Source organism: Gymnoscopelus braueri (assembly GCF_963280865.1).
Source record: "Gymnoscopelus braueri genome assembly, chromosome: 6".
NCBI lineage: Eukaryota > Metazoa > Chordata > Actinopteri > Myctophiformes > Myctophidae > Gymnoscopelus > Gymnoscopelus braueri.
The window spans coordinates 18,758,287-18,783,556 of NC_137607.1; the positions used below are offsets into that span (position 1 = coordinate 18,758,287).

Sequence of the window (25,270 nt, forward strand, 5' to 3'; positions counted from 1 at the left end):
TGTTTCTTTACCATTTAACAACCATTTATCTCCTGAGGACCAGAAAATTTGTCCTCACAATATCTATTCCTAATTCTGCTATGCTTGTGGGGACATTTGACCCTCACACGTATAGTAATACAAGCACACACACACACACACACACACACACACACACACACACACACACACACACACACGCACACACGCGCCAATGTCTATTTTTGGGGAACTGTGATTGCATGTGATGGAGCTCTCTCCTCTGACGCAGAGACACAGACACGTCTGACAGTCTTATGGTCTGTCACTCCTCATTCACCTCAGGCCCAGGGTCACTCAGAGGGTTTGAGGAGACCCACCATCTTGATCATTTCCTCATGCTTCACCTGCAATAATATTCCCCCTTTATTGGCTCCAGGAATGTTCATGTTGATTTTCTGTGCCTGCGAGGAGGAACTGAAGTCATGGAGTAGTAATCACCCTGCTCTTTTTTTCCTTTTCTTTTTTTATTCTTTAAAATGGTCTGTCTCTTTTGTTTTTTAATTCCTTCACATTAGACCTGTCTCCCATAGGCCTCTGGTTCTCAAAGTGAGGTCTGGGGACCCACCAGGGGTCCTTAACCCATTCATTCCGGGAACGGATCTACAAATGTCTTCTTCTAAATCCCATCAGGTTTCTGAAAAACATATCTCTGCTGTTCAGAAACCAGCTAACTCCAAAATGTTCATTTTTCAGGAAATGACAAAAACAAAACGAAAAGTGGAGTTAGGAGGTTTTGTTCATCATTGATAAGAACAGCTGAATGGACCTCCAAGCTCACAATGAGGTTGGAGGTCAAAAGGGGGTGGAGCCTGGAGTCAGCAAAACCAGCTAACTCCACCCCCCTTTGGTGGAGTTAGCTGGTTTAGCAGAAAGTTTGAGGATCCAATGGAGTTAGCTGCTTTTGTCAGAAGCGCTTTTTAATACTTTTCATTGGTTCAATATTTTTTTAATCAACACACAGACGTAAAGGGTGTTCAATAGCACTGATTTATGGAAAAAAATGCAAAAGCGGAAAAATGGAGTTAGCTGGTTTCTGCCGGACAGCAACAAATGTTGCTATGTCAGTGGTGCCCAGACTTTTTCATGTCAAGGACCCCCAAAATGATATGTATTTGGCCGCCGACCCCCATCTCAAAATATTTCGTTCCAGGGACCCCCAGAAGGAAAGGAGTTACAAATGTTCGCATTAAATATATATATATTCAAAGATTTGCACACATTTTCAAGATTTAAAAAAAATTGCAGATATATAAAAAAATACAATAGCTGTAGATGCTATGAGCTTGTAGATCTGCTATTATTGAATAGCCAAAGTATAAAATAATGGTTATAGCTAAAATCTAAAATGACACAGATTTGTTCCCGGATTGAATGGGTTAAGGGGGTTCCAGGGGTCTTTAAGGGGGTCCCCAGCAAAATGTGGAACAGAAAGATTTGAGCCATTTTTTTTTTTTTTTTGCTATTACATTTCTTTAACAAATCTTCTCTTATGGCGGTCCCTGGCACAAAAACTTTTCAAATGGGGGTCTATGGCCGAAATAATACATTTGGGGGTCCTTGACTTGAAAATGTATGAGAACCACTGCCCGAGGCTGTCCTGGTAGCACAGCAGGCTCTGGCACGGATCATGTATGTACTTATACACGTAACACGCTGGGTTTGAACCTGCCTAACATCCTTCATCTCTCATGCATTTGGAACATAGTTTGTGTGCACAATGAATGCACACACATGCAACTTCTGAATTCTTGCTGGCTCCCAGACCCAGAGCAATAAACGTCAAATGTGTCATTTCACGTCATCATCATCAGGCCTATATCCCATACAATGAGGATGTATCTGTGTACGCTATGTGACTTAGCTGTGTGTGTGTGTGTGTGTGTGTGTGTGTGTGTGTGTGTGTGTGTGTGTGTGTGTGTGTGTGTGTGTGCGCGTGCAGTGGTGTAAAGTAACTAAGTATATTTACTCAAGTACTGTACTTAATTACAATGTTGAGGTATTTTTACTTTACTGGAGTATTTTCAGTACTTTTACTTTACTCCACTACAATTATTTGAAAACTTTAGTTACTAGTTACTTTGTAGATTTGGATTATTATTACAGAACATGCATTAACCACTTCAACCCTATACCTTTCGGCCTTTTGAAAATAGCCGATCTACAAGCTCACAATGCGACACATTGTGAGCCTGTAGATCTGCTATTTTCTAAATGTATGAAATGGGACATTCTGCATAATTAGTACTTTCTACTTTTGGTGCTTTAAGTACATTTTGATACCAATACTTTAATACTTTTACTCAAGTACATTTTCTATTACAGACTTTTACTTGTAACAGAATATTTCTACATTGCAGTATTGATACTTTTACTTAAGTTCTAAAAAAAAACTTTTTCCACCACTGTGTGTGTGTTCCTTGCAGGCTCGCAGTAAGCTGTCTCAGATCCAGGACAGCCAGCAGGAAGTGTCTAAAAGCATCGAGCAGTACAACAGCACTCTGAATGGAACCCACGGAGGAAGCATGACTAACCTGGCAGACATGAGCGAGGGCTTCAGTGACAGAGAGAATGGAGGATTCCCTCCCATGGTGAGGACCACACACACACACACACACACACACACACACACACACACACACACACACACACACACACACACACACACACACACACACACACACACACACACACACACACACACACACACACACACACACGTGTTGGCGCTGTTCTCTATGAATGATGCTTTCACTGCCAGAGGATGACAGACCCGTAATTTTTTTTTAATATAAAAACTACTTCCTGTTTATTTCCTGTGGGAAAATGGCTTTATCTCCGTTCCTGTTGCTTTATGGGAAAAACAAGCCACATTCAACGGATTACCGCGACCGGATAATTTTTTTTCCTGAGACTCCCAAGACCCCAGTGTGTGTAATGAGGTGTCACAGAAAATATTGCATGATTTTTCAAAGGTTGGTAAAAATCGCTCGTTTTCGCTGGCAGTGGCGTACCACTATTACACTATGACTCTGGCAGTTAACCCATTAAGACCTGAGGCCAATTCAAAAAATGTTTTCTAAATGCTAACAGTTTTTTGAAAAAAATATGAAAAATATTTCCCCACGATTTTTCTAAAATAGCAGATCTACAAGCTCATAGCGCGGCACCGAGTGCCGTGCTATGAGCTTGTATTTCTGCTATTTTTGAATAGCCAAAGAAATCAAAAAATGACACAGATGCGTTCCCGGTCTTAATGGGTTAAAGAGTTAGAATATTAGGTGGCTCATCATGAGTGTGTTTTTTTCTGAAATACAATGTAAAAACTCAAGAGGTCAATGAGAAACAATTTTGATTGATATTTTAGTTATTTCAAAATAGTGTCTTTTCACTGCTGAGGACTTTCAGAATAGCTGCAAATAACTTTATTTTATCCCCAAAGTATGGGCACTACTGATTGGTATGACCCCCATGACCTTTGATTTAATGCCACCACTAGGCCAACATTTCTAATTTCACGCAAGATCCCATTACACACAAGATCTCTTTAAATCTAATGGGTGGATTACCATGACACTTGAGCATGACCTTTCCTTTAACAAAATGTCAGCTTTTCACGCAAGATATCTGATAATCTAGCAGGCATGTTGAGGGATAAACGGTAAACCCCACTTGATTGTGCTGACCCCATGGCTTTTCCTCTAGCACCACCCTATGGCCAGAATTTCCAGTTGGGTGTACAGAGGAGTACAGCCTAGTGGCTCCTAGTGGGGCTTTTTAGACTTGTTGCCCATAACCCATTTAACGCATACTGTGTCATTTTTGATTTTTAGCCATTATTTTATACCTTGGGCTATTCAAAAATAGAAGATCTACAAGCTCAGTCGGTGCCACGCTACGAGCTTGTAGATCTGCTATTTTATTTTTTAAATTGTGAAAATGTGTGCAAACTTCTATAGATTTTTTACTCATTCTATTAACAACTCATTCAGTGCCATTGACTTCGCCAAACGTCATAAAAAAATAATAAAAAAATGAGTTTTTTTTTTTTTTTTTTAAGGTTTTGAAAAAAGATGAAGATTTGCTGCTCCATTCACTTCTTGTTTAACTTCTTACTGAAAAAGGCTGTATCTCGGCTCCTAAGCACTTTTTTTTTACAATGTATTTTTGGTTTTGGCACAGGGGTGATAAAGCCAGAAATAAGTTTGGCACTGAATGAGTTAATGTCTTCTAAATCCTAACATTTTTTTTTTTTTTAATTTTTACTTATGTTGCTTTTTTCATGTCAAGGACCCCCCCAAAAGTATGTGTATTTGTCCGCGGACCCCCCCATCTCAAAATATTTAGTTCCAGGGACCCCCAGAAGCAAAGATTTGAGTTAAAAATGTATTGTAATGTAATATAATATATATATTACATTACATTATATATAGTAGTATATATTCAAAGTAGTATACATTCAAAGATTTGCACACATTTTCACATATTTTTTCAGAAATAGCAGATTTACAAGCTCATATGAGCTTGTACGTATCTGCTATTTTTTTTATAGCCAAATGATAAAATAATGGTTTAAGTGGTTACACAGATGCGTTCCCGGTTTTAATGGGTTAACGGTTCGCAGAGATTCTTAAACCCTCCTATCGTCATGCAAAATCTGCCTCACTGCTCTTCATAAGTCCCCAGAGAATTCAGCTGCAAAGCTTGTGGGTATTAAGTTAACCTGTGTATGTTGGCTCAGCTCACAGCTGCACTCACTTGCCCCGGAGCACTTTGTGCTTTCCCTCTCTCAAAGGATAAGCCTGATGCTTTTTGTTTTGTTTTACCTGGGTCCTATTCTCCCGCTTGTTTTGATCAGTTATGCTAAAAAATATTGTCACTTATCTATTATGTCTTGATTCACATACCTGAACCACCGTTTCGGGGAGCTGTCCGGTACAATCCAATGGGCCAACAGAAGAATCTTATTAAGTGTTTAAACATTTCATTTCAAACCTTTATTTATTCTCGAAGGACATTGAGGTTGCCCTCCTTTTCAGTGTCGTCGAGATACATCACAGTACAATTTCATTTCATTTTCACATCAATATTCATATCAATGATAAAACAAAACAAAACAAAAACAGAAATGTTCCCCTATCGTGTGATGCAACACACATTTAAAAGTAGTTGCAGACACTTATGGGTAGGTCTGCAATCAAAGATTTAATTGACCATCTGTTATGGGGGAACAGATCTTAAATTTAAGCTGTAGGTCATTCCAAGTGGTTGAGGCACTAAAACAAAAGGCTGTTTTCCCCAGTTCAGTCTTTACTTTGGGGACCTTTAGCGTGAGCCAGTCACTGGAGATGTCATTTCAACATAATAGCCAGCTCATTTAGGATTAATAGTCATCTCAGTAAGGCCAGATATTGCGTTCGCCCCGACGGATACCCTCCTTTCAGTGTTCGTGGAGTTACTGAGGTTATAACGCATGGGCTTTAGTGTCCTTTGTGTGTCTACATCACAAACTATCTGCATGTGATGTGATGCATCACATGCACCACGCAGCCACGGTGGAGGAAGGTCGGAGTGTGGCTCCTGGTTGGAGTTTGCACTCCACTGACCACCCTTTCTAGTGTTTTAAATTGAATCTTTGAAAACTTTGCAATTGTCCTTTATTTAGCCTGATACGGGTGCAGTAATCAGAACTTCTATTGGTACATCCATACCTATTTCTATCTCTTCTCTTTTAAATCTTCTCCTCTCCCAGCCCCCTCTCTGCTCCCACCCCCCTCTCCTCTCCCACCCCCCTCTCCTCTCCCACCCCCCTCTCCTCTCCCACCTCCCATCCTCCTCCTCCTCCTCATTGAACTGCCTTATTTTCAGCATAACAAGAGCTTACCAGCAGTGCACATAACGTGGCATGCCAAATCCTCTGTTATCATTTCTGTCATTCTATACATCTCAGAGACCCCTAGCTATTATTTCCCTCTCTCACACACTCTACTATTACTGTATACCCTGAAGACTGCCCCTGCAGCGCTGTAATCCTATGGTTTACTTCTGCTCCTATTATTTTCATAATAATGTCATTGCCTCGGCTTAATCCTTCAGACACCTGGCAAAGTGCTTAATCTTTCTTTAGTATTTCACCTTTTTAACAAATACATCCACGATGCTGTGGTCTTGCGTGTTTTTTATGAACGTGGAAAAGTATTCCCTGGAATCAAATTCCTGGAGACAAATGAATGACTGATGTCCTAGTATGTACACATTGTGGATGGTGAATAAATGTTGAGTTTAGTTTTTGGGTGGATGAATTTACGGCAGCCCTTTAAAGAGCCTCCCCCTTCAGAAACATGTACAAACCTATTTTTCCTGCTATACCTGAGGCCAATTCTAAAAATCCTAATAAAATTATCTCAAAATGTTTTGTTCCAGGGACCCCCCAGAAGCAAAGATTTGAGTTACAAATGTTCGCTTTAAGAATATATATATTCAAAGATTTGCACACACTTTCAATTTTTTTCCAAAAAATAGCAGATCTACAAGTTCGTAGAGCGGCACCAGCTTGTATATCTGCTATTTTTCAATAGCCAAAGAAATCTTAAAATGACACATAATCTGCGTTCCTAGTCTTAATGGGTTAATATAGCCCAGTTGAATGTCTCCGTAGAAGGGAAAGGTGTGTAGAACTGCATGCACACGTGTGTGTGCACATGCAATCTAAATCCCAGTTGAGGTGATAATGTCCCCTTTGTGGCGGGTTTTGCATAGGAATGACCTGCAACACCTGGAACCCCACTTACAGGAGCTCCAAGCAAGGAAGGCATATACACGTGCACACACACACACACACACACACACACACACACACACACACACACACACACACACACACACACACACACACACACACACACACACACACACACACAAATGAATGGATTAATATTTATACATGATCAGACAAAAAACGGATAAATGAATATGTATAGATAATCAGACATGGAAAAAAAATGGATGAAACTCGGTTGCTGTGGATGGCTTGGTGAAACATGGCACACATGGCTAAGGAGACATGGATTTTATCTGGGTGCAAATGCATCCAAACCACAACTAGAAAAGTGCGCTCCAAGGTCTCCGCCAGCACGGGTTGCATACAATTTGGAAGGCAGTTATAGCTTGTATCTACAGTTCTACACCATTACATTACCTAAGCTTGTTAAAATGAGACTAAAGAATCATTAACTGTGAATCATTGATCTCCATGTTTCTTAGAGAAGGAGAGAGAGAGAGAGAAAGAAAGAGACGGCTGTGGTCTTTCAATAAAGTTTTACCGCATACAATTGATATTAAAAGAAAAGAAAAAATATGTATTTATATTGGAAATTCAATATGTTCTGATATATGCTCTTTCATTGCCACACTTATTTCAGACTGTGTCGTCCCAGTGCCACGAAAAATGTGCATTTTTCCTCCGTTTACTTTTTAACATTGAAGTGAATGGAGCAGCATTTTTTTGGATAGCGTTATCTCCTAGTTCCTTTGAGATAAACAAACAAAAAAAAGACAAAAAAAATATATATATATTATTATTATTATTATTTATTTTTTATAATTTCGTCATTTCCGTCCGTGGCCATGAGAGCCATAGTAGCATCGGACGGAATTCCTGTTTTTGGCAATAAAATAGTTAAAAGGAATATTCAAACTTTATATTTTGGCCGATTTTGACAGCCCTGGTGTATGTACTGTACGTGTGTGCGTATGTATGTATGTGTTATTGCGTTCACGCGTCCAGAGCAAACGTGGGCCGGATTGAAACAGTTGAGGTTTATATGAACCATAACAAATTTGAGCTTTAGGATTTAGCCTATTTCAGATTCAGGTTGGCATGTGGAGGAATTACACAACACACACACACATGCACGCACGCACGCACACACACACACACACACACACACACACACACACACACACACACACACACACACACACACACACACACACACACACACACACACACACACACACACACACACACACACACACACACACACACACACACACACACACACACACACACGGAATGTGACTAGGCAGACATGAGCTTCCTTTCCAAAGCTTTCCAGCTGACAGTACTGGAGTAGAGCAGAGCACTTACAGGAAAGATATAGCAATAGAGGGAAAATCCCCTGCCTGTTTGGTAAGGGAGAAGAGGGCAGGTGTGTGCATGCGTGCACGCGCACGTGCACCTGGCAACGTTGGTGATGTTTTGGCTTAATAATGGCACGTATTTCTTGTAGACATTCTTGTGGAAGTGTCTCTTTAAGTCTGAACCCACTTGTGCCTGAGTGGATGGTTGTTTAGATAAATGGAGTCTATTTGATTATGCAGGCCTGATGTACTTAGACATAAAGTACATCCGTGGGTGTGCGTGTGTGTGTGTGTGTGTGTGTGTGTGTGTGTGTGTGCACAGGTGTGTTTGAGTCCACACATCTTATCTTGTCTAAAATATAACAAGGATACCATGTGGAAGTAACTTTGACTTTTTGCCCTGAGTCGAAGTAAATTTATATTTATTTTGTCATTCTCTCTCTCTTTCTCTCTCTCCCTCTGTCTCTCTCTCTCTCTCCAGGAGGATCCCTTCAAAGTGAAGCCATCTGTGTTCAATAGCCAGCCTCAGGAGATGCATACTGACCCATTCCACTCCGAGGACCCCTTCAAAACAGATCCCTTCAAAGGTTCTGATCCATCTCTTCCTCTCCTATGCAACCCCCCCCCCCTGTCTCTCTCCCCTCTCCCGTCTCCTATTCTTTTCCTCACAAACGCCAAACCCTTTTCCACATCTCAGTCATCCTCTCCTCTCCTCTCCTCTCCTCTCCTCTCCTCTCCTCTCCTCTCCTCTCCTCTCCTCTCCTCTTCTCCTCCTCTCCTCTCCTCTCCTCTCCTCTCCTCTCCTCTCCTCTCCTCTCCTCTCCTCTCCTCTCCTCTCCAGCTTGGCTGATGTTGTGTTTACTGAGTGCTCTCTTGTTTGTTCACTTTCAGATGCTTTCTAATTGTATTTTCTGTCCACCTCCCGTCTGGACTTTCTCTAAGCTTTTATTGTTATATCCTCAACTTGCACTAGTCTCTGACTGTCTCCTTATATCCCCTCCTCTTCCCTTCTTCCTCCTTTTCTTCCTGCTGCCCTCCTTGATTCCTGTAGGAGACCCTTTCCAAAATGATCCCTTTGCAAAGCAGCCGCCGGCCTCCACAGGTATTTAATTTGGGGGGGGAAAAAAAATGTCCTTGACATTAAAAAAGTTTGAGAACCACTGATATAGCAACATAAGTAAAAAAAAAAAAAACTGTTAGGATTTAGAAGACATTTCTAGAATCCCCAGAAGCAAATATGTAAATGTAAATAACAGATCTACAAGCTCATAGCGCGGCACTCGGTGCCACGCTATGAGCTTGTATATCTGCTATTTTTTAATATCCAAAGAAATCAAAAAAATTACACAGATGCATTCCCGGTCTTAAAGGGTTAAAGGAAGCCAGTGAACCACACTTTTTTAAGGGATGGGGTCAGGCTGGATAGATGATTTTCTCAGCCTCCTCCTCCTCAGAATCTTCATCAGGGTAGAGATACATACACATCATATCGTCACTGTTGGGCAGAACCTTTGTATGTCCAAAACCGTCAAGTTATTGAAAGATTAACCTGTTCCAATGGATGCAATGTGGTTATTATATTGTCACCAGCTCTTGTTAATACTGTTCATTTGTTAAATATGAATAAAAACCCACAGATTGACTTAAAGGGTGACTAATCTATCAAAACAAACGTTTCCGCCCGGCATTGATGATATGTGTTATATATGTATTTTTGTATTTATCACACTTCCCTCTTCAGTGATATTGAGGCGTTTCACTTCTCTAATCAGCGTGGGAAACATGATTGTAATCAATCATTACACAGATACAAATTGTGTTCACGGTGAAGTGCTGACAGCATAATACATACTATTAACAGGATAATAGATGTCGCTTGTTGTTTAATGGGGTTGTTCAGCTCAAATTAGGTAGTTTCAAGTGTTTCTGAAACATGAAACACTCCTTTTTCTGTTACCTTTTGGAGGTCCCAATAGCACAAACTCACCTCACCCGTCTTGCATTCCAGGAAGACCAGAGTAGATATTCAACGGCAACAATATTATTGAACATGTGAGGTCAAAGTGACTGATATTTGCTCCCTGACCTCTCACCTATGTCTGGGTTCATAGACTTTACTCTGCCTATAATTACCTGACCCAGCTGGCCATAGAACAATATTAATGAAATGCCTAATGTTACTATGACTGCAACTGACCTGTTTCTTGTTAGTCACCACATAACTTGCAGAGGTTTGCATGTTTGTCAATGTTTGCAACCTGGAGATTTTTTTTGAGCCACTCAGGACTGTTGTGGGTTCATGATAAATAACACTTAAGCTGGAAGATTCTGTACCAGACCTTGCAAATTACATAAATGCTACTATCTGTGTTGGGGTCACTGAGACTGAGAAAACCTTGCCATAAACAGTTCCATTATAAAATGAGCAAAGTAGCAGTGCATCGGGACTTGGTAGCAAGTAATATCTAAACACCAGCTGACGTCTCCTGTCTTTCCCTCCAGATCCTTTCGGGGGAGATCCATTTAAAGAAACGGATCCCTTCAAGGCCTCATCTGAAGATTTCTTCAAGAAAACCACAAAGCCAGATCCATTCTCCACGGCAGACCCCTTCAGTAAAAGTGCTACGTTACCCACTAGACCACAGGTCTGTTCATGTGGATCTCAGACAAGAATTTTGAATAATTTGACTGGGGTTTTCTAGAAGTTAGAGAAGTGCGTTTGTGACCAGAAAGTTGCAGGTTTGATTCCCAAAAGAGTCTAAGAACGAAAACTGAATGAGACAATAAATGAGAAACAATTGATACAAAGTACCATTGATGGGCTACTGAGCAAGGCACTGAACTCCTTGCATGTTCAGTCACCCCTGAACCATGCAACACTGAGCATTGTTGTGGTTTCACACTAGTAGCTTCCAGGTGTGAAAGTGAAGCGAAAGTGAAGTGCTTCTGTTTATAGAGCATGTACAGTATATTATGGACACAAGCCTCAATATAATATATTGTTGTTAAAGGTCCATACTGGTCTAAAAATTTCATTATCTAATCACACCCTCGCACATAAGCATAGACAATTTTTCTGTTAATTGTTTAATCTTCAGAGATAGCGTATATTTGTTAGCATTTTGTCATTAAAATGTTAACAAACGTACCTGAGTAATTGAGTCAATGTTAGCTTAACAAAACGGTGCAGTTAATAAGTCACAGACATTTGAATTTCATTTGTAAATCAATCTTATCCAGGCGCTGTTTTAGCTGGACTTCAAATCAATCTGCTTTCTAACACAACAATAGTGTATTTTTGACAAACAATGATGCAATTAACGGTAATGTTGGATTATCTATTTCAACCAAGTTTCAAATCGCTGCAGTTTAATTTTCATACGTACTGAAATGAAATGTATTTCTACGAGGACCAAACAAACCACAGTATATAATGTCAAGCATAACGTGAGTTGTTGTCAGAAAGTTAAGCATGCCAGACCACCAGTAAGTTCCTTTAACTTCAGATTGCTTTTTAGTAATAATATCAAAAACGTTGAATATTATGTGTGATTGTTTGCAATAAGCTCTTACTGATAGATCTGTCGATGCTTCCCACAGCCTCCGCCCGGTCACTTTCCAGGCAGTGACCCATTCTCTTCAACCAGTCCAAAACCCAAAGGGCCAGGAGGTATAAAGTTTTCTGTTTATCCCTTTTCTACATACAGTATACAACAGGGATCTTCAAACGTTTTTACAGGACAAGGACCCATTAGCTGAGAGAGAGATGAAGCAGGGACCCCCCACTACATATTGGACGCATGTTAAATGCGTTTTCAGACATTTAATCCTCAATACTTTGTAAACTTGACCTGTTTGGCTCTGTACTAATTTTTCCCTGTACACCAGACCTCTTCGCCAAAAATAGCTGATCTACCATCTCACAATGCGCCGCAGACGCGTTGTGGGCTCAAAAGATCAGCTATTTTCTGCTAATGTTCCCCCAGAATAGGGACGCGAGGGTTCAAGTAGTTAAAAGTTAAAAACAAATACAAAAATAAAGATGTGGCGGCCCCCCTGCAGTTTCTCTGAGGACCCCCTAGGGGTCCCGGACCCCCCTATTGAAGACCCCTGGTATACAACATGTCTGTCTGTCTCTCGTTTTCTTCCTCCTCTCGCCTTGTTTTTTGGGGTGTTAGGCCTGCGATGAGTTGGTGTCCTTTTTATAGAAGTGTGATTTTCTGTGTGAGCCTTCTGTTTTTATCTCCTCTAATGTGTTGCCTAATAGGTCACAGTTTCCATTTTCTGCTCTAATGTGCCACAAAGCACAAGCACACTGTGTGTGCGTGTGCGTGTGCACGCACATTCATTTGTGTGTGTGTATTTGTCTGTGTGTGTGGGTGGGTGGGTGCGTGCGTGTATGCGCATGCATGTATTTTTTGCACCAATGGGGAGTGGTGGAAAGTAACTAAGTACATTTACTCAAGTACTGTACTTAAGTACAATTTTGAGGTATTTGTACTTTACTTGAGTATTTCCAATTTTCGATGCTTTTACTTGTACTCCACTACATCTCAGAGGGAAATGTTGTACTTTTACTCCACTACAGTTATTTGAAATCTTTAGTTACTAGTTACTTACCACTTCAGCCCTATATACAGTTCGGCCATTTGAAAATAGCCGATCTACAAGCTCACAATGCGTCGCGATGCAACGCATTGTGAGCTTGTAGATCGGCTATTTTCTAAAAGATGTTTATACATTTGAAAACTTGAAATGGGACATTCTGCATAATGAGTACTTTTACTTTTGGTACTTTTTTTGATGCCAATACTTTTGTATTGTTACTCAAGTACATTTTGAATTCCGGACTTTTACTTGTAACAGAGTATTTCTACATTGCAGTATTGATACTTTTACTTAAGTAAAAAAATGTAGTACTTTTTCCACCACTGATGATTTCGAGTAGTAGATTTCAGCAAGTCAGTGTCATTCACATCAAAAGCAGCATACGTTTACTTAAGTAAAAAGTACTTTTTCCACCACTGCCTATGGATTTATATATTCTCAAATTGGTGTAGCCCACCGCTGCAGAATGAACATAGAGGAAACCCAGATGCCTGGCATCAGTCTATAGCAGCCGAGCTGCTCGTAAAAAAAAAACCCTAACCAACAAAGTCTCAATCAGTCGCCTGTGCTCCACTCCAGTGCAAGAAAAGCCCTTTCATTTTCCCCAGGATATTAATCTAGTCCATACAAACACATACACACAGGTTTTGTAGGGGCCATGCGGCGCTGGAATGCCGCACTGTGATTGCAGGAACACTAGCCTCTCACTACCACCACTCACTGTTTCCACTGGGTTAGGTTCCCATGTTGGTTTGCCTATTAAACCCATGGCCAGAGAGGAAAGGTGTCATATCCGTTTACTTTAGTGTCATTATTTTCTCTTAAAGGTCACCCCCCCCCCCCAACACACACACACACACACACACACACACACACACACACACACACACACACACACACACACACACACATATATATATATATATATATAATACGATTTATCGTAAATCGATTAAAATCGATTCAAACTGGTGACAATTTAAGTCGAAGAGTTTTCAGTCATTTGCTACTGTATTGAAAAGAGGATAAGAGAAAACACAGTATTGGGAAAATACTGGATTTGTGTAAGAGAAATAATAAAAAACAAAGAATTTTTGGTAATTTGTCTGGAAAGGTATTTTGTGTTTTAAAAATCGTGAAAAATCATATCGTGAACCTAGTATCGTGATTCGAATCGTAGTTGAGTGAATCGTTACATGCCTAATATATATATATATATATATATATATATATATATATATATAGTTGCTGTAGGGCAGAAACCTCCCATCTCCATATTTTAACTTTTTGTGTTTTTTCCTAACTTAACGCCCTACTTGATCATACTAAAGCGTCACACCAAAGTATCAGATCCACAAGCTTAAAACGCTAGATCTGCTACTTTTGCTACTTTTGGAATTTGAATCCTGAAAAGTAGAACTTTCCGGGTTGTGGTCTTTATTCATCTCCTAACACTGATTAATGTATATGTACGTATAAATGTTTATATACTTATTTTCCAGATCTCTTTGGTACTTTAGACCCGTTTGGCAGCAGTTCCTTCAGCAGCGGCAGCAGTAACAGCACCGGGGGGTTTGCAGACTTCAGCCACATGTCCAAGCAGCCCAGAGACCCTTTCGAAGGCGGCAGGGCCAGCTGGCTTCCAGACTATCAGAAGGTACGAGGATCCATCCAAAAAGCCTGATTTAAAACAGTCTGACCACCGTGAAATAAACTGACCAGGATGACACAGCTGTAATCGCTTATTTAGTTTTGCTCATTATAAATCCATGTCAGTTATGCTTGGAACGATATACGGTAAATGAGGATCTAGTCTCTTACAGTATATCCTTCACCCATTCACTCCGGGAACGCATCTGTGTCATTTTAGATTTCTTTGGCTATTAAAAAATAGCAGATCTACAAGCTATTTTTGAAAAATCTTGATTTTTTTTGCAAATCTTTGAATATATACATTTTTTAAAGCTTACATTTGTAACTCGAATCTTTGCTTCTGGGGGTCCCTGGAACAAAACATTTTGAGATGGGGGTCCGCGGCCAAATACATATATAAAAAATAAATCTAAATCCTAACAGTGTGTTGCTATATCAGTGGTGCTCCAACTGTTCCATGTCAAGGACGCCCAAAATGCCGCGGACCCCCATCTCAAAATATGTTGTTCCAGGGACCCCCAGAAGCACATATCGGAGTTAAAAATGTTCGCTTTAAAACATATTCAAAGATTTGCACACATTTGTAACGATTTTTCCCAAAAAATAGCCAAAGAAATCTTGAAATGACACGTTCCCGGTCTTAATGGATTCAAATAGAAATGGAGGGACATCTGGGTAGCGCAGAGATTTGAATCCTCCATGGTGCATCCGGCTTGGCCTGGTGCTTCAACGATCACATTTGGGTGTGTTCTCGGGGGAAGCCGGGCGGGGAGGGGGCGATCTCTGTTGTTACTGCACTAGCGACTCCCACAAGTTGGTTGGGGCGACTGTTTAGCGGGGTGCAGAACTAAGAAGAGGTAATAGTGTGTTCCTCCACATGAGCTATGCCTCCCGGTGAAACTGCTCAAGTCAGGTGAAAAGAAGCGGCTTCACGTGTATCGAAGGAGACGCATGCTCGTCTGCACCCTCCAACATGAACTGGAAATTGGCCTAACGACTACATTGGGAGAAAAAGGGTTACAAGGTGTGGGGTGCCTGGCTCACGGGAGGTTTGCTTGGTTGCAAAAATAAAGCACAAGGTTGCTTTTCAGCACAAAGTCTCTTGTTTACCTTAACCGGAGGGGCAGGGGAAGTGGGAGATAAAACAACAAAAGTACTTCCCGAACAACACTAATATTTGCATGATTCAGCAGAGGGGGAGCGAGGTCCCAGTCAAAGCAGCCATCACACACTCTCTTCATTTGACTCTCTCTGTGTGTCTCTCCTCTTCTGTGTAGCAACTGAGGGCTTTTATAGCTTTTATAGCTTTTGTGCCAGGGACCCCCAGAACAGAAATCCTACTTATAGCTAAATGACACAGATGCTTTCCCGGTTTTAATGGGTTAAGGTGCTTGAAGTTGCTGTGTGCGAGTTTCTTTCTCCTAGGTTATCAACATCTTAATGTCAACACTTTGTAAGGATGCAGATGTGGTAAAGTGACCTGTGTCAGCTGTGTGTGTTCATCACACAGCTGCCTCTGGCCACAGACAGGCAGTCGGGGGCAGGCCGATTGGGCTTGGGGGGTGTGGAGGAGTATTAGTATTTCTAAACGCTTATTTTTCTTTATGTTGGCCAGCTCATTCATGTGCCTGATTGGGGGGAAGAAATACTTAAGCAAAAAAATAAAAAATAAATAAAAAGATTGACATGGATAGCGCAAAAAGCATTTCTCTTAATGTTTGGGAGCTGTCCCTAAATGTTTGTAGAGAGTATATGATATTACAATGATGTCAGACAGTCAAAATACATTATATTAAAACCAGAGCAAGACCACAGCCCCTTTAAACCTTGAGCTGTACCACGGACAATGAATTTGACCCTATAATTCTGTGAAGTCAAGACATTGCTTGAGGTTATGAACCAAAGGTCATTCATTTTATAGTAGACCTAACTATTACAAACAACAGCATGGAAAATCTGTGCAATATTATGCCAAAAATAAATACATGCAAAAAGCAAACAATTTATTAGGGTACATATACCGTAACGGGCTTTAGTGTCCCAAAACAGAATTCACAAATAATTTACATATGATGATTTATATATGATGTAGCCCTAGGAGATTACCTACATACTGTAGGTCTACATAGCATCTAGCATCTTTTTGTTTTAGTAGTTGTAGATTAGCTTGTTATGATTAGTCTAGTTTTGTGAATGACTGAAGATCTTCCAGAGAAGAGAATATGTGCACTTCAGTACAATTAAAAAAAATATTTTTATTTTCATTTTTTCATTTTATTTTCTAGACATCTGAAAACTTGTGAAATGGGACATTGTGCAAAATGAGTACTTTTACTTTTAGTACTTAAGTATATTTAGATGCCAATACTTTTGCACTTTTACTCAAGTACATTTTTAATTCCGGACTTTTGCTTGTAACAGAGTATTTCTACATTGCAGTATTGATACTTTTACTTAAGTAAAAAAAAACGTGAGTACTTTTTCCACCACTGATGATTTCTAGTGTGCCCGTTCAACAAGTCAGTGTTATTCACATCAAAAGCAGTCCACCTGACCTGACCTGAACCAGCAGCAGCACTGAAATAACAACCTCTCTAATGAAGTATACTGTATGTGAGTGAGTAGAGTACTTCTACCTCCCCCCACCCCTGACTGCATGTCTGTCTTCTTCTTCTGCAGCCGGGGTTTGTGGACGACCCTTTCAGCAGAAAGAACGACACGCCAGCTCTGCCGCCGAAGAAGAGCGTGCCTCCCAGACCCAAACCTCCTAGCGGTGAGTCAGAGACTCTTAGAGGTTAAAGAAGGACATGTCGAGGGAGAGAGTAACAGACCGTTACATAACAAGCGGTTTCCAGCCAAACAATCAGCTTGGCCAAATAAGCATTCCAACTGTGCTGCATGCATGAGACCATAATGCACTGCTGTTTAACTGTGCTTCATGAAAAACAATACCAATTGCTTAGTGGTACCCAGGGAGCTATTCAACCATCGCTCTTCATTTTCCCTTGGAATTCCCCATCTCCCATATTCAAGATGATTTAGATAATGTTTTCAGACAGAACGCATTATGTTGGTAAGCACTAAGCGGTGTACGTCATGATCCCAGGAAGTCCATTCTCTAGTGTTCTCTATTGTCATCCCAGATATACACAGTGAACAATGGGCTCTGCTATAATAGCCATAGTGAAGTTTGGGAGGTAGATTGAAGAAATGGAATTTCAACTTAATTTTTTCTGTTAAATGGTGGTGTGGCATGTTCCACAAGACTGTGGTAACAAAACCAATACAGTATAGCAACAAGATAATAATACTGGATGTAATACAAATAAAAAGGGGATAAAGAAAATGTAAGTTGGCAACAGTACAGGTAAAGACCACTTAAGCAATAATAATGCGAAATATGGGAAAGGTGGATAATATGGGGGCCTGGTTAGTATCTGGATCTATAGCAGTGCTGCACGACGCGTCATATGACGAAGTACTGTATAATGTAGGCAAGATGCTGTCCAGCAGGTAAGCCAAAGGGGAGGGAGAAAAAAACATGGTTCCTTAATAATACATCATTTTTTGTCAAGTGATACTTGACACTGTAAAATGTTCATGCAACCATGGTCTTAATGGTTTTTCCACTCTGTAGCGATTGCTTTGGGCAGAAACAGGGCAGGACAGAGTAAGTATGTTAAACCACCACACTGTCCTATTCCAACACATGACCTACTGTACCTCCCTGGCCATAGTAACCCTGTCTCCACATTTGCTTCTGATGCACATTTTGTTGTTCCACAATATATTATTTACAATATTATTTACTTTGATAGATTTCTTCTTTTGTATATATTTTTTATTATTTTTTATTATTTATTATGTTTTTTTTATCCTATTTTGTTGTGAGCTAGTGAAGATTACCTTTATTTCTACAGGGAATTTATGCTTGCATCTCCCCTTGCTACTATTATATCTCTGCTGTCCGGCAGGAACCAGCTAACTCCAAAATGTTCATTTTTCAGGAAATGACTAAAAAAAAAAAAAATGTGGAGTTAGGAGGTTTTGTTCAATAGCACTGATTTATGGAAAAAAAAATGCAAAAACGGCAAAATGGAGTTAGCTGGTTTCTGCCGGACAGCAACGATATCATATTTGTCCTATATCATGTGTTGTAGTACAAGAAAATGTGCAAGGAATCCCACTGAAATTTATGCTTTTGTTAGGTACCTTGTGATTTGAGAGTGTCGTTTGCAGATACACAGTACAATCCCCGGTGTTCTTTTATCCTTTATTGTGATTGGCTGAACCACATTCAATGCCATTTACAAAATGTTCTATAAGCACAAGACCTGTGATCAATATTACAATCAATCAATCAGTCAGTCAGTCAGTCAGTCAGTCAGTCAGTCAGTCAGTTTGTGATGACATCTGGGCAAGAGATAGGATATGCACTTGCTCAATATTGGTTCATTTCACTGACAGCGTACACATGTATTGGTCCATTTGGTTACAGTTGTACACTCTCAGAGTTAAACTAACACTCAGGACTTTGCTGTGTAGAGTCATATACGGAAGGAGGCTGTTTGTTGCAGTAGTGGATACTAGTGCAGAACTTAGGCATCGGTAGAGTTTGAGAATTACACACTAAATTCTGCACATTACAGGCTTTTTTACAATTTATGTATTACATCCATTGTATAGCAGTGGTGTAAAGTAGCGAAGTACATTTACTCAAGGACTGTGCTTAAGTACAATTTTGAGGTATTTTTTTTACTTTAGTGGAGTATTTCCAATTTTGAATACTTTGAATTACTTCTACTCCACTACATCTCAGTAAATTACTCAAGTAAATTCTGAATACCGGACTTGTACTTGTAACAGAGTATTTCTGCATTGCAGTATTGATACTTTTACCCAAGTAAAACACGTGAGTACTTTTTCCACCACTGTTGAATAGGCAGATCAGGCACACAGCAGCTCAACTGTACCTCACAATAAGGCTCAGATAGGTGTGTGTGTGTGTGTGTGTGTGTGTGTGTGTGTGTGTGTGTGTGTGTGTGTGTGTGTGTGTGTGTGTGTGTGTGTGTGTGTGTGTGTGTGTGTGTGTGTGTGTGTGTGTGTGTGTGTGTGTGTGTGTGTGTGTGTGTGAACAGAACAGCTCTCTCACCCGGTGTTATAGATATTTTTCTACACTTTATTTTCCACTCCATTCAGAGCAGTCTGATCTGTAAACAGGAAAGAGTGTCATTGTGGGCACAGAGTAGATTGAGCACCATTTACTTGCCAACGTGTGAGGTGTGACTTACAAATGTACCAACTGACACAAATCACAGAGAGAAGCTGGTGCACAATGAGCCACACTATAACTACAGTGCATTTCATTATAGTTGTATTTTCAGTGATTAAGGAAAATTATGGAAATATTCAGGAAATATTTAGCCATACAAATATCATATCCAACCCTATTTAAGTGGTATAACTGGAGCCATATGTTTTTTTTTTATGACTTGATTTGTAGAGTTAAATACCCATGCCTTTATAAAATTAACAGACATAAAAGTTATTCTAAGTAGTGGTAATCTGTTAAACAAAACAAAGAAGTCTAATTTTAGAAAGTGGTGTCGCACCCCAGTAGTACAAAAAGAACAATTTCCACTCGCAAAATTGCAGTTGTAGAAGCAATGGCAATAACCCAATCTTGTTAAATAAATACCACTATACTGGAACCACAGCCATTGCTTTTGCACAAACCCACACGTGCTAACTTTGTTTGCAAGGAGGCTATAGCCTTGATTTGGGTTTATTATTCCCAACAGACCCAGCAGTGATCAGTCAGGGTAATATCTCTACAGTACATGCAGCCTTTGGCCTGGTGAAAACATAACAACTATTCCTACTGACTACCTGAACTCTGACACCATTGTTGTGTTACACACACACACAATGTATTCCATGATTCACGTGTGTGCGCTTGTGTCTGTTGGTGTGTGATCGAGTGCATGCACTGCTGCGCAACCATGCCTGTCCCCGATCATATGCTCTGAGTTCTGCCAGCAGTGTTGTTCTCAACCACACCCTGACAAACTTCCTCTCTGTGTGTGTGTGTGTGTGTGTGTGTGTGTGTGTGTGTGTGTGTGTGTGTGTGTGTGTGTGTGTGTGTGTGTGTGTGTGTGTGTGTGTGTGTGTGTGTGTGTGTGTGTGTGTGTGTGTGTGTGTGTGTGTGTGTGTGTGTGTGTGTGTGTGGGTAAAGGTCATGGCCATAAGTCTTGTGGTGGGGAAATGGTTGTGTAAGTGAAGCACCCTATAGGTCACCATTCATACCCACATCTTGCTTTTTTTGCCCCTTTACTCTTACTCTCTCTCTCTCTCTCTCACACACACACACACACACACACACACACACACACACACACACACACACTTAGGTCCCCTCTCCTATGCTCTCAAATAACTGACACACACTTAATTCTCTCACGATGTTTGTGTTTCTCTCAGTGATTGCCTAATAAAACATGGATTGATGCGATCAACAATCATAACTACTTATTACACTGGACATGATGTGACAACAATGTATTGATCATTATTTTATTTAAGTTTGGAAAAAAAATTCAGTCGTTCACAGATTTGTTTCCATGCAAAACATACTGAATTCATAAAAAAAAAAAGGTATAGACTGAAACCTAAGCTTATTACGTCTTATTGACAACGCCACTAAAAACAGACCGTGTGGACCGTGCACAGAGGCACTTGGTAACAAATATGAATGCGTTGGGTTATTTTTAAACAGGGTGGGGTAATGTTCTCGTTTATTATTTTTTGGTGTGTGTGTGTGTGTGTGTGTGTGTGTGTATGTGTGTGTGGGCAGATTTACCGACATTGCGACTGATTACCAGGCATGGTAATCAGCTTTGCTCAGCATTGTGTGAAATGCATATATAGCCTGGTACAGACACAAGATGGGTTTCACAGATTCAACTCGCTGTGTGGTTAACACCTCCTTTTGTGCTGTCAATGTTCCCACGATGATGGCAGAGCATTGCAGGACTTTTAAGACGGATACTGTAGATGATGATGATTTTTATTTTATTTTTTTGTCCGATGAGCCTGATCAGATATTCTGTTACAGTGTTCAACCTGTATGTTACTTTCTGTTATGTGGCCGTTCTCTTATACGTAACAGTTGAATGTCATATTGCCTTGTATTTCCCGGCTCTGTAAAGCTCTGTGAGCTACATCTTACATTGTGGAAGGTGCTAAACAAATGAAAGTTTATAATTTTTTTAACATTAATACGATATGCATTTTACCCATATAATACAGTGGTTCTCATCCAGGTGGTCCCCAGCTAAATGATGGAGAGTTGGTAACCAAGAGCGTAAAATGAAACCAAATGGACCCGTAAGGGTCCATTTGGTTTCATTCTGCGCTCTCAAGAGTTCAATTATTTTTAAACATCTGCATTACTTAAATAGGTGGTGCCATGGTTTTGCACCTTTTCTGTTTTTCATGTGTCTATGAGGTTGATAGAACTTCATTAAGCCCCCTGGTGGTGTTTTTATGGTGTTTTATGTCTTCTCTGACTATTTTGAGTTTCTACCTGGAGGCGGAAACCTTGAGGGTCAAACGTGCCAATAGAGAAACAGCGCTTTAGTGACATAGTAAAAACATACCCTCCCCCTCATTATCATAACACAACAGGTGTGGGCATGAGGAGGAGGAGGGACTAGGACAGGTGGGTGGTGCTAAGGTGGTGGACTAGGTGCTAAGGTGAGAACCAGGTATACTTAATGAACTGGAGGCGTGTCCACATAAAAACATAATTTTAACAATTTCTGTACACTTTTTTGAAAAATATCTTCCTCCTAGTATAACCATAATAACTGATGATTATGTTTTAGGGGGGGGGGGATCACTGAAAATCACGGCACCCCGTCTTTAATTAAAGAATTGTTATTTTGATCAACGTTTTGCCTGTTATCTCTCCTATGGTACCAAATCCAACGATAACAAAATATTCAAAGTTTTCGGTCGAAGAGGCTCAATCTCAAATCAAATGGTGGTTCCGTGGCTCAAATACCCAATAAATAATGGACCTTGATGATAAAAAGGTTGAAAACCACTGATATAATATCAAAAGCCTTTGTACGTAGAGATTGGTCTGTGCCTGGTGAGATGGTGAACCACACTGACTGAAAGGGTAATGTGGGGAGAAACCGTAACCCGCTATAGGTTCATTCAAAGTGGCTGCCAAGAAGACTGAAAGCACACACTGGGTTATTTTGGGTGTCCTTTTTCACTTATTGGTTTTGGGTGCTGCTGTGTATGACATATGGTATACTTTGTATTCTGTGAGAATGTATGTACTGTATATGTGGTATATATTGATACACACACACACACACACACACACACACACACACACACACACACACACACACACATACACATGCACATGCACATGCACATGCACATGCACATGCACATACACATACACATACACACACACACACACACACACACACACACACACACACACACACACACACACACACATACACATACACATACACAGACACATACAGACACATACTGTACATACACACACACACACACACACACACACACTGACACACAAGCCATGCCATTATCTCATTATCTCATATAGGCGTGTGATTGCTGTACCCGGCAGGATGTTTTGTCAGAGTTCATGAGTGTAGGTAGCCTGCCACGTGTGGATCTGAAACCTGTGTGGTTTTGCAAAGGCTTTCATTGCAGTCATTCCCACAGCATGGGCAAAGATATGAGAAACAGAGCTTTAGAGAGAGTGTTCTTTTATTTAGAACCTGGAACATCAGATATGGAACCTGAGGTACTGCAGGGCTATCGACGCATCACACAGGATGTGAGAAACTATTCTCATACTAATAACGACTTTCAAAATCTCTCGGCCATCAGTGGAAATATGAACTCATATCCAACTTTGTCCTTCTCTATGGAAGTAGAATGTGCTTTCCCAGAAACGCATAGAAACACCCGCTTCTGCATTAAAGGGATGCTTTGACATTTTTAATGAAAATTAGCCCTTGTAATATGTGTAGAAAAAGGTAACGACAAACATAGCTTTTTAGTATGGATAAGGATAAAAATGCCCCCAGAAAATGGTTAAAACTGGAAAAATGTCACTGGATCCTTTTAAAAGCCCACCAGAACTTGTTTCTCTGAGCTGTGGTCTCCCCTCCTCTGTCTGTGTCTGTGTGTGATGGCTGTTAGTAACTGTCTTCCATTATGTTTAGGTAAGAGCACGCCGGTGAGCATGTCCAGTGCCAACGACCCATCCAAACCCTGCGACCCCTTCCAGCCGTTCGGAGGAGGTGACGTCGTCGACCCGTTTCAGAACAAAAAGAACCTGGGAGATCCATTTAGCGGCAAGGACCCGTTTGCCCCGTCCACAGCATCAAGTAAGAGCTCATTGTTGACTTCAGCTCTGTAGGTTGAGATGGTTGATACTGCTTAACTCTCTGGGCCCCATTTAGACCATTGGTTTTCAAAGTGGGGTCCGGGGACCCCAGGGGTCCTTGCGGGGGGTACCAGGGGGTCCCCAGCAAAATGTTTTAATACAGCGTCACAATCATTTCAACCACTTTAACTCTTTGACTGCCAGAGTATTTTCATAAAGTACCCCCCCCAGCGCCAGCAATTTTCGTGTTTTTTTTATTTTTATATTTTGACATTTTTCATGAAAATAATTGATCAGAGTGAATTTTAAAGACGCAGCACAAATCCGCCACTAGAGAGCAGCACATGACAGCTTGATCAGGTCGTTGGCTCCCTGACATCCTTCTTGAGAGATTAGACAGTGAAATGCATCAAAACGGATGTGACGTTGTCCCAGATTGTCCGATCGGACAAAATTACGATGTGATACACGACGGCGATGACTGATCGTCACCCAGACCATAGATTATAGAAGAGAACCTGTCCGTTCGTTTGATATACCGTGTGAAAAAACGTTTGTTAACCTATTCTGGACGAAAATGACCGGGGGGAAAAATCAAAAACCGGAAACGGAACCCAGGTCATGAAACCGGATGCAGATGTGGGTGAAGTAAGTGGAACTCGAAAATAACATTATTAAGCAGCATAGCGCAATCAGAGATTAAACAATGAACGCGCATCCAACGCGTCAAACGCGTCGATGGCGTGGGTGGATTAAGTAGTAATTGACGCGTTTTCGAGTCAATGGCGTTTATAGAGTTAACTATATTTTATACTTTGGCTATTTTTGAAAAATCTTGAAACATTAGTGCAAATCTTTGAATATTTTTGTTCAACTCAAATCTTTGCTTCTGGGGGCCCCTGGAACAAAATATCCTTGTCCTTGACATGAAAAAGTTTGAGAACCACTAAATCAGTGACCTGGACGGGGGAGGGGGGGCTGTTGTCCACACCAATATTACTAGATACCAATGATAACTGCGCTGTCCGTTTGCGTCATCTTGTGCCGGGTGGAAGATAAGGCCTTCTGTGTCCACACCAGGCTGGATGATCTGACAATATGACAGTGTAGTCATTTACTTAATGCTTCACATGTACTTATGGTTGTTTTCACTCAGAACACTATTCAGGAGTTCTCTTTACACAGCAAACAAATGATTATCAAGCAGCTCTGTGCCTGATGGATATGATCTAATATGAAGGCAGTTATGTACAGAACAGCCTAGGGAGCTGTGAGGGGGCAGAATAGCACACAACAGCCTGTAAACCTGTCTGTCTACTTTATGCTTCAGTCTTCTTGTTCTAACTATTATCTTTTGCATGATTCTGTCACTTTGCAATAGCAATAGTATACATGCCTGGCACA

At 40.6% G+C, this 25,270-nt stretch overlaps 1 protein-coding gene across 2 annotated transcripts in view; it reads left to right on the forward strand.

The window, feature by feature from the left end:
* eps15l1a (epidermal growth factor receptor pathway substrate 15-like 1a) overlaps window positions 1-25,270 on the forward strand; it is a 59,111-nt gene that overhangs the window by 28,326 nt on the left and 5,515 nt on the right. Inside the window, exons 16-23 of one of the 2 annotated variants that reach the window (XM_080431283.1) lie at window positions 2,445-2,609; window positions 8,642-8,747; window positions 9,212-9,262; window positions 10,663-10,805; window positions 11,761-11,830; window positions 14,271-14,425; window positions 17,101-17,194; window positions 23,703-23,867. In XM_080431283.1, coding sequence (XP_080287409.1) covers window positions 2,445-2,609; window positions 8,642-8,747; window positions 9,212-9,262; window positions 10,663-10,805; window positions 11,761-11,830; window positions 14,271-14,425; window positions 17,101-17,194; window positions 23,703-23,867 — 949 coding nt within the window. The remainder of the gene's footprint in view (window positions 1-2,444; window positions 2,610-8,641; window positions 8,748-9,211; window positions 9,263-10,662; window positions 10,806-11,760; window positions 11,831-14,270; window positions 14,426-17,100; window positions 17,195-23,702; window positions 23,868-25,270) is intronic. The other variant, XM_080431282.1, reaches the window with a different exon arrangement.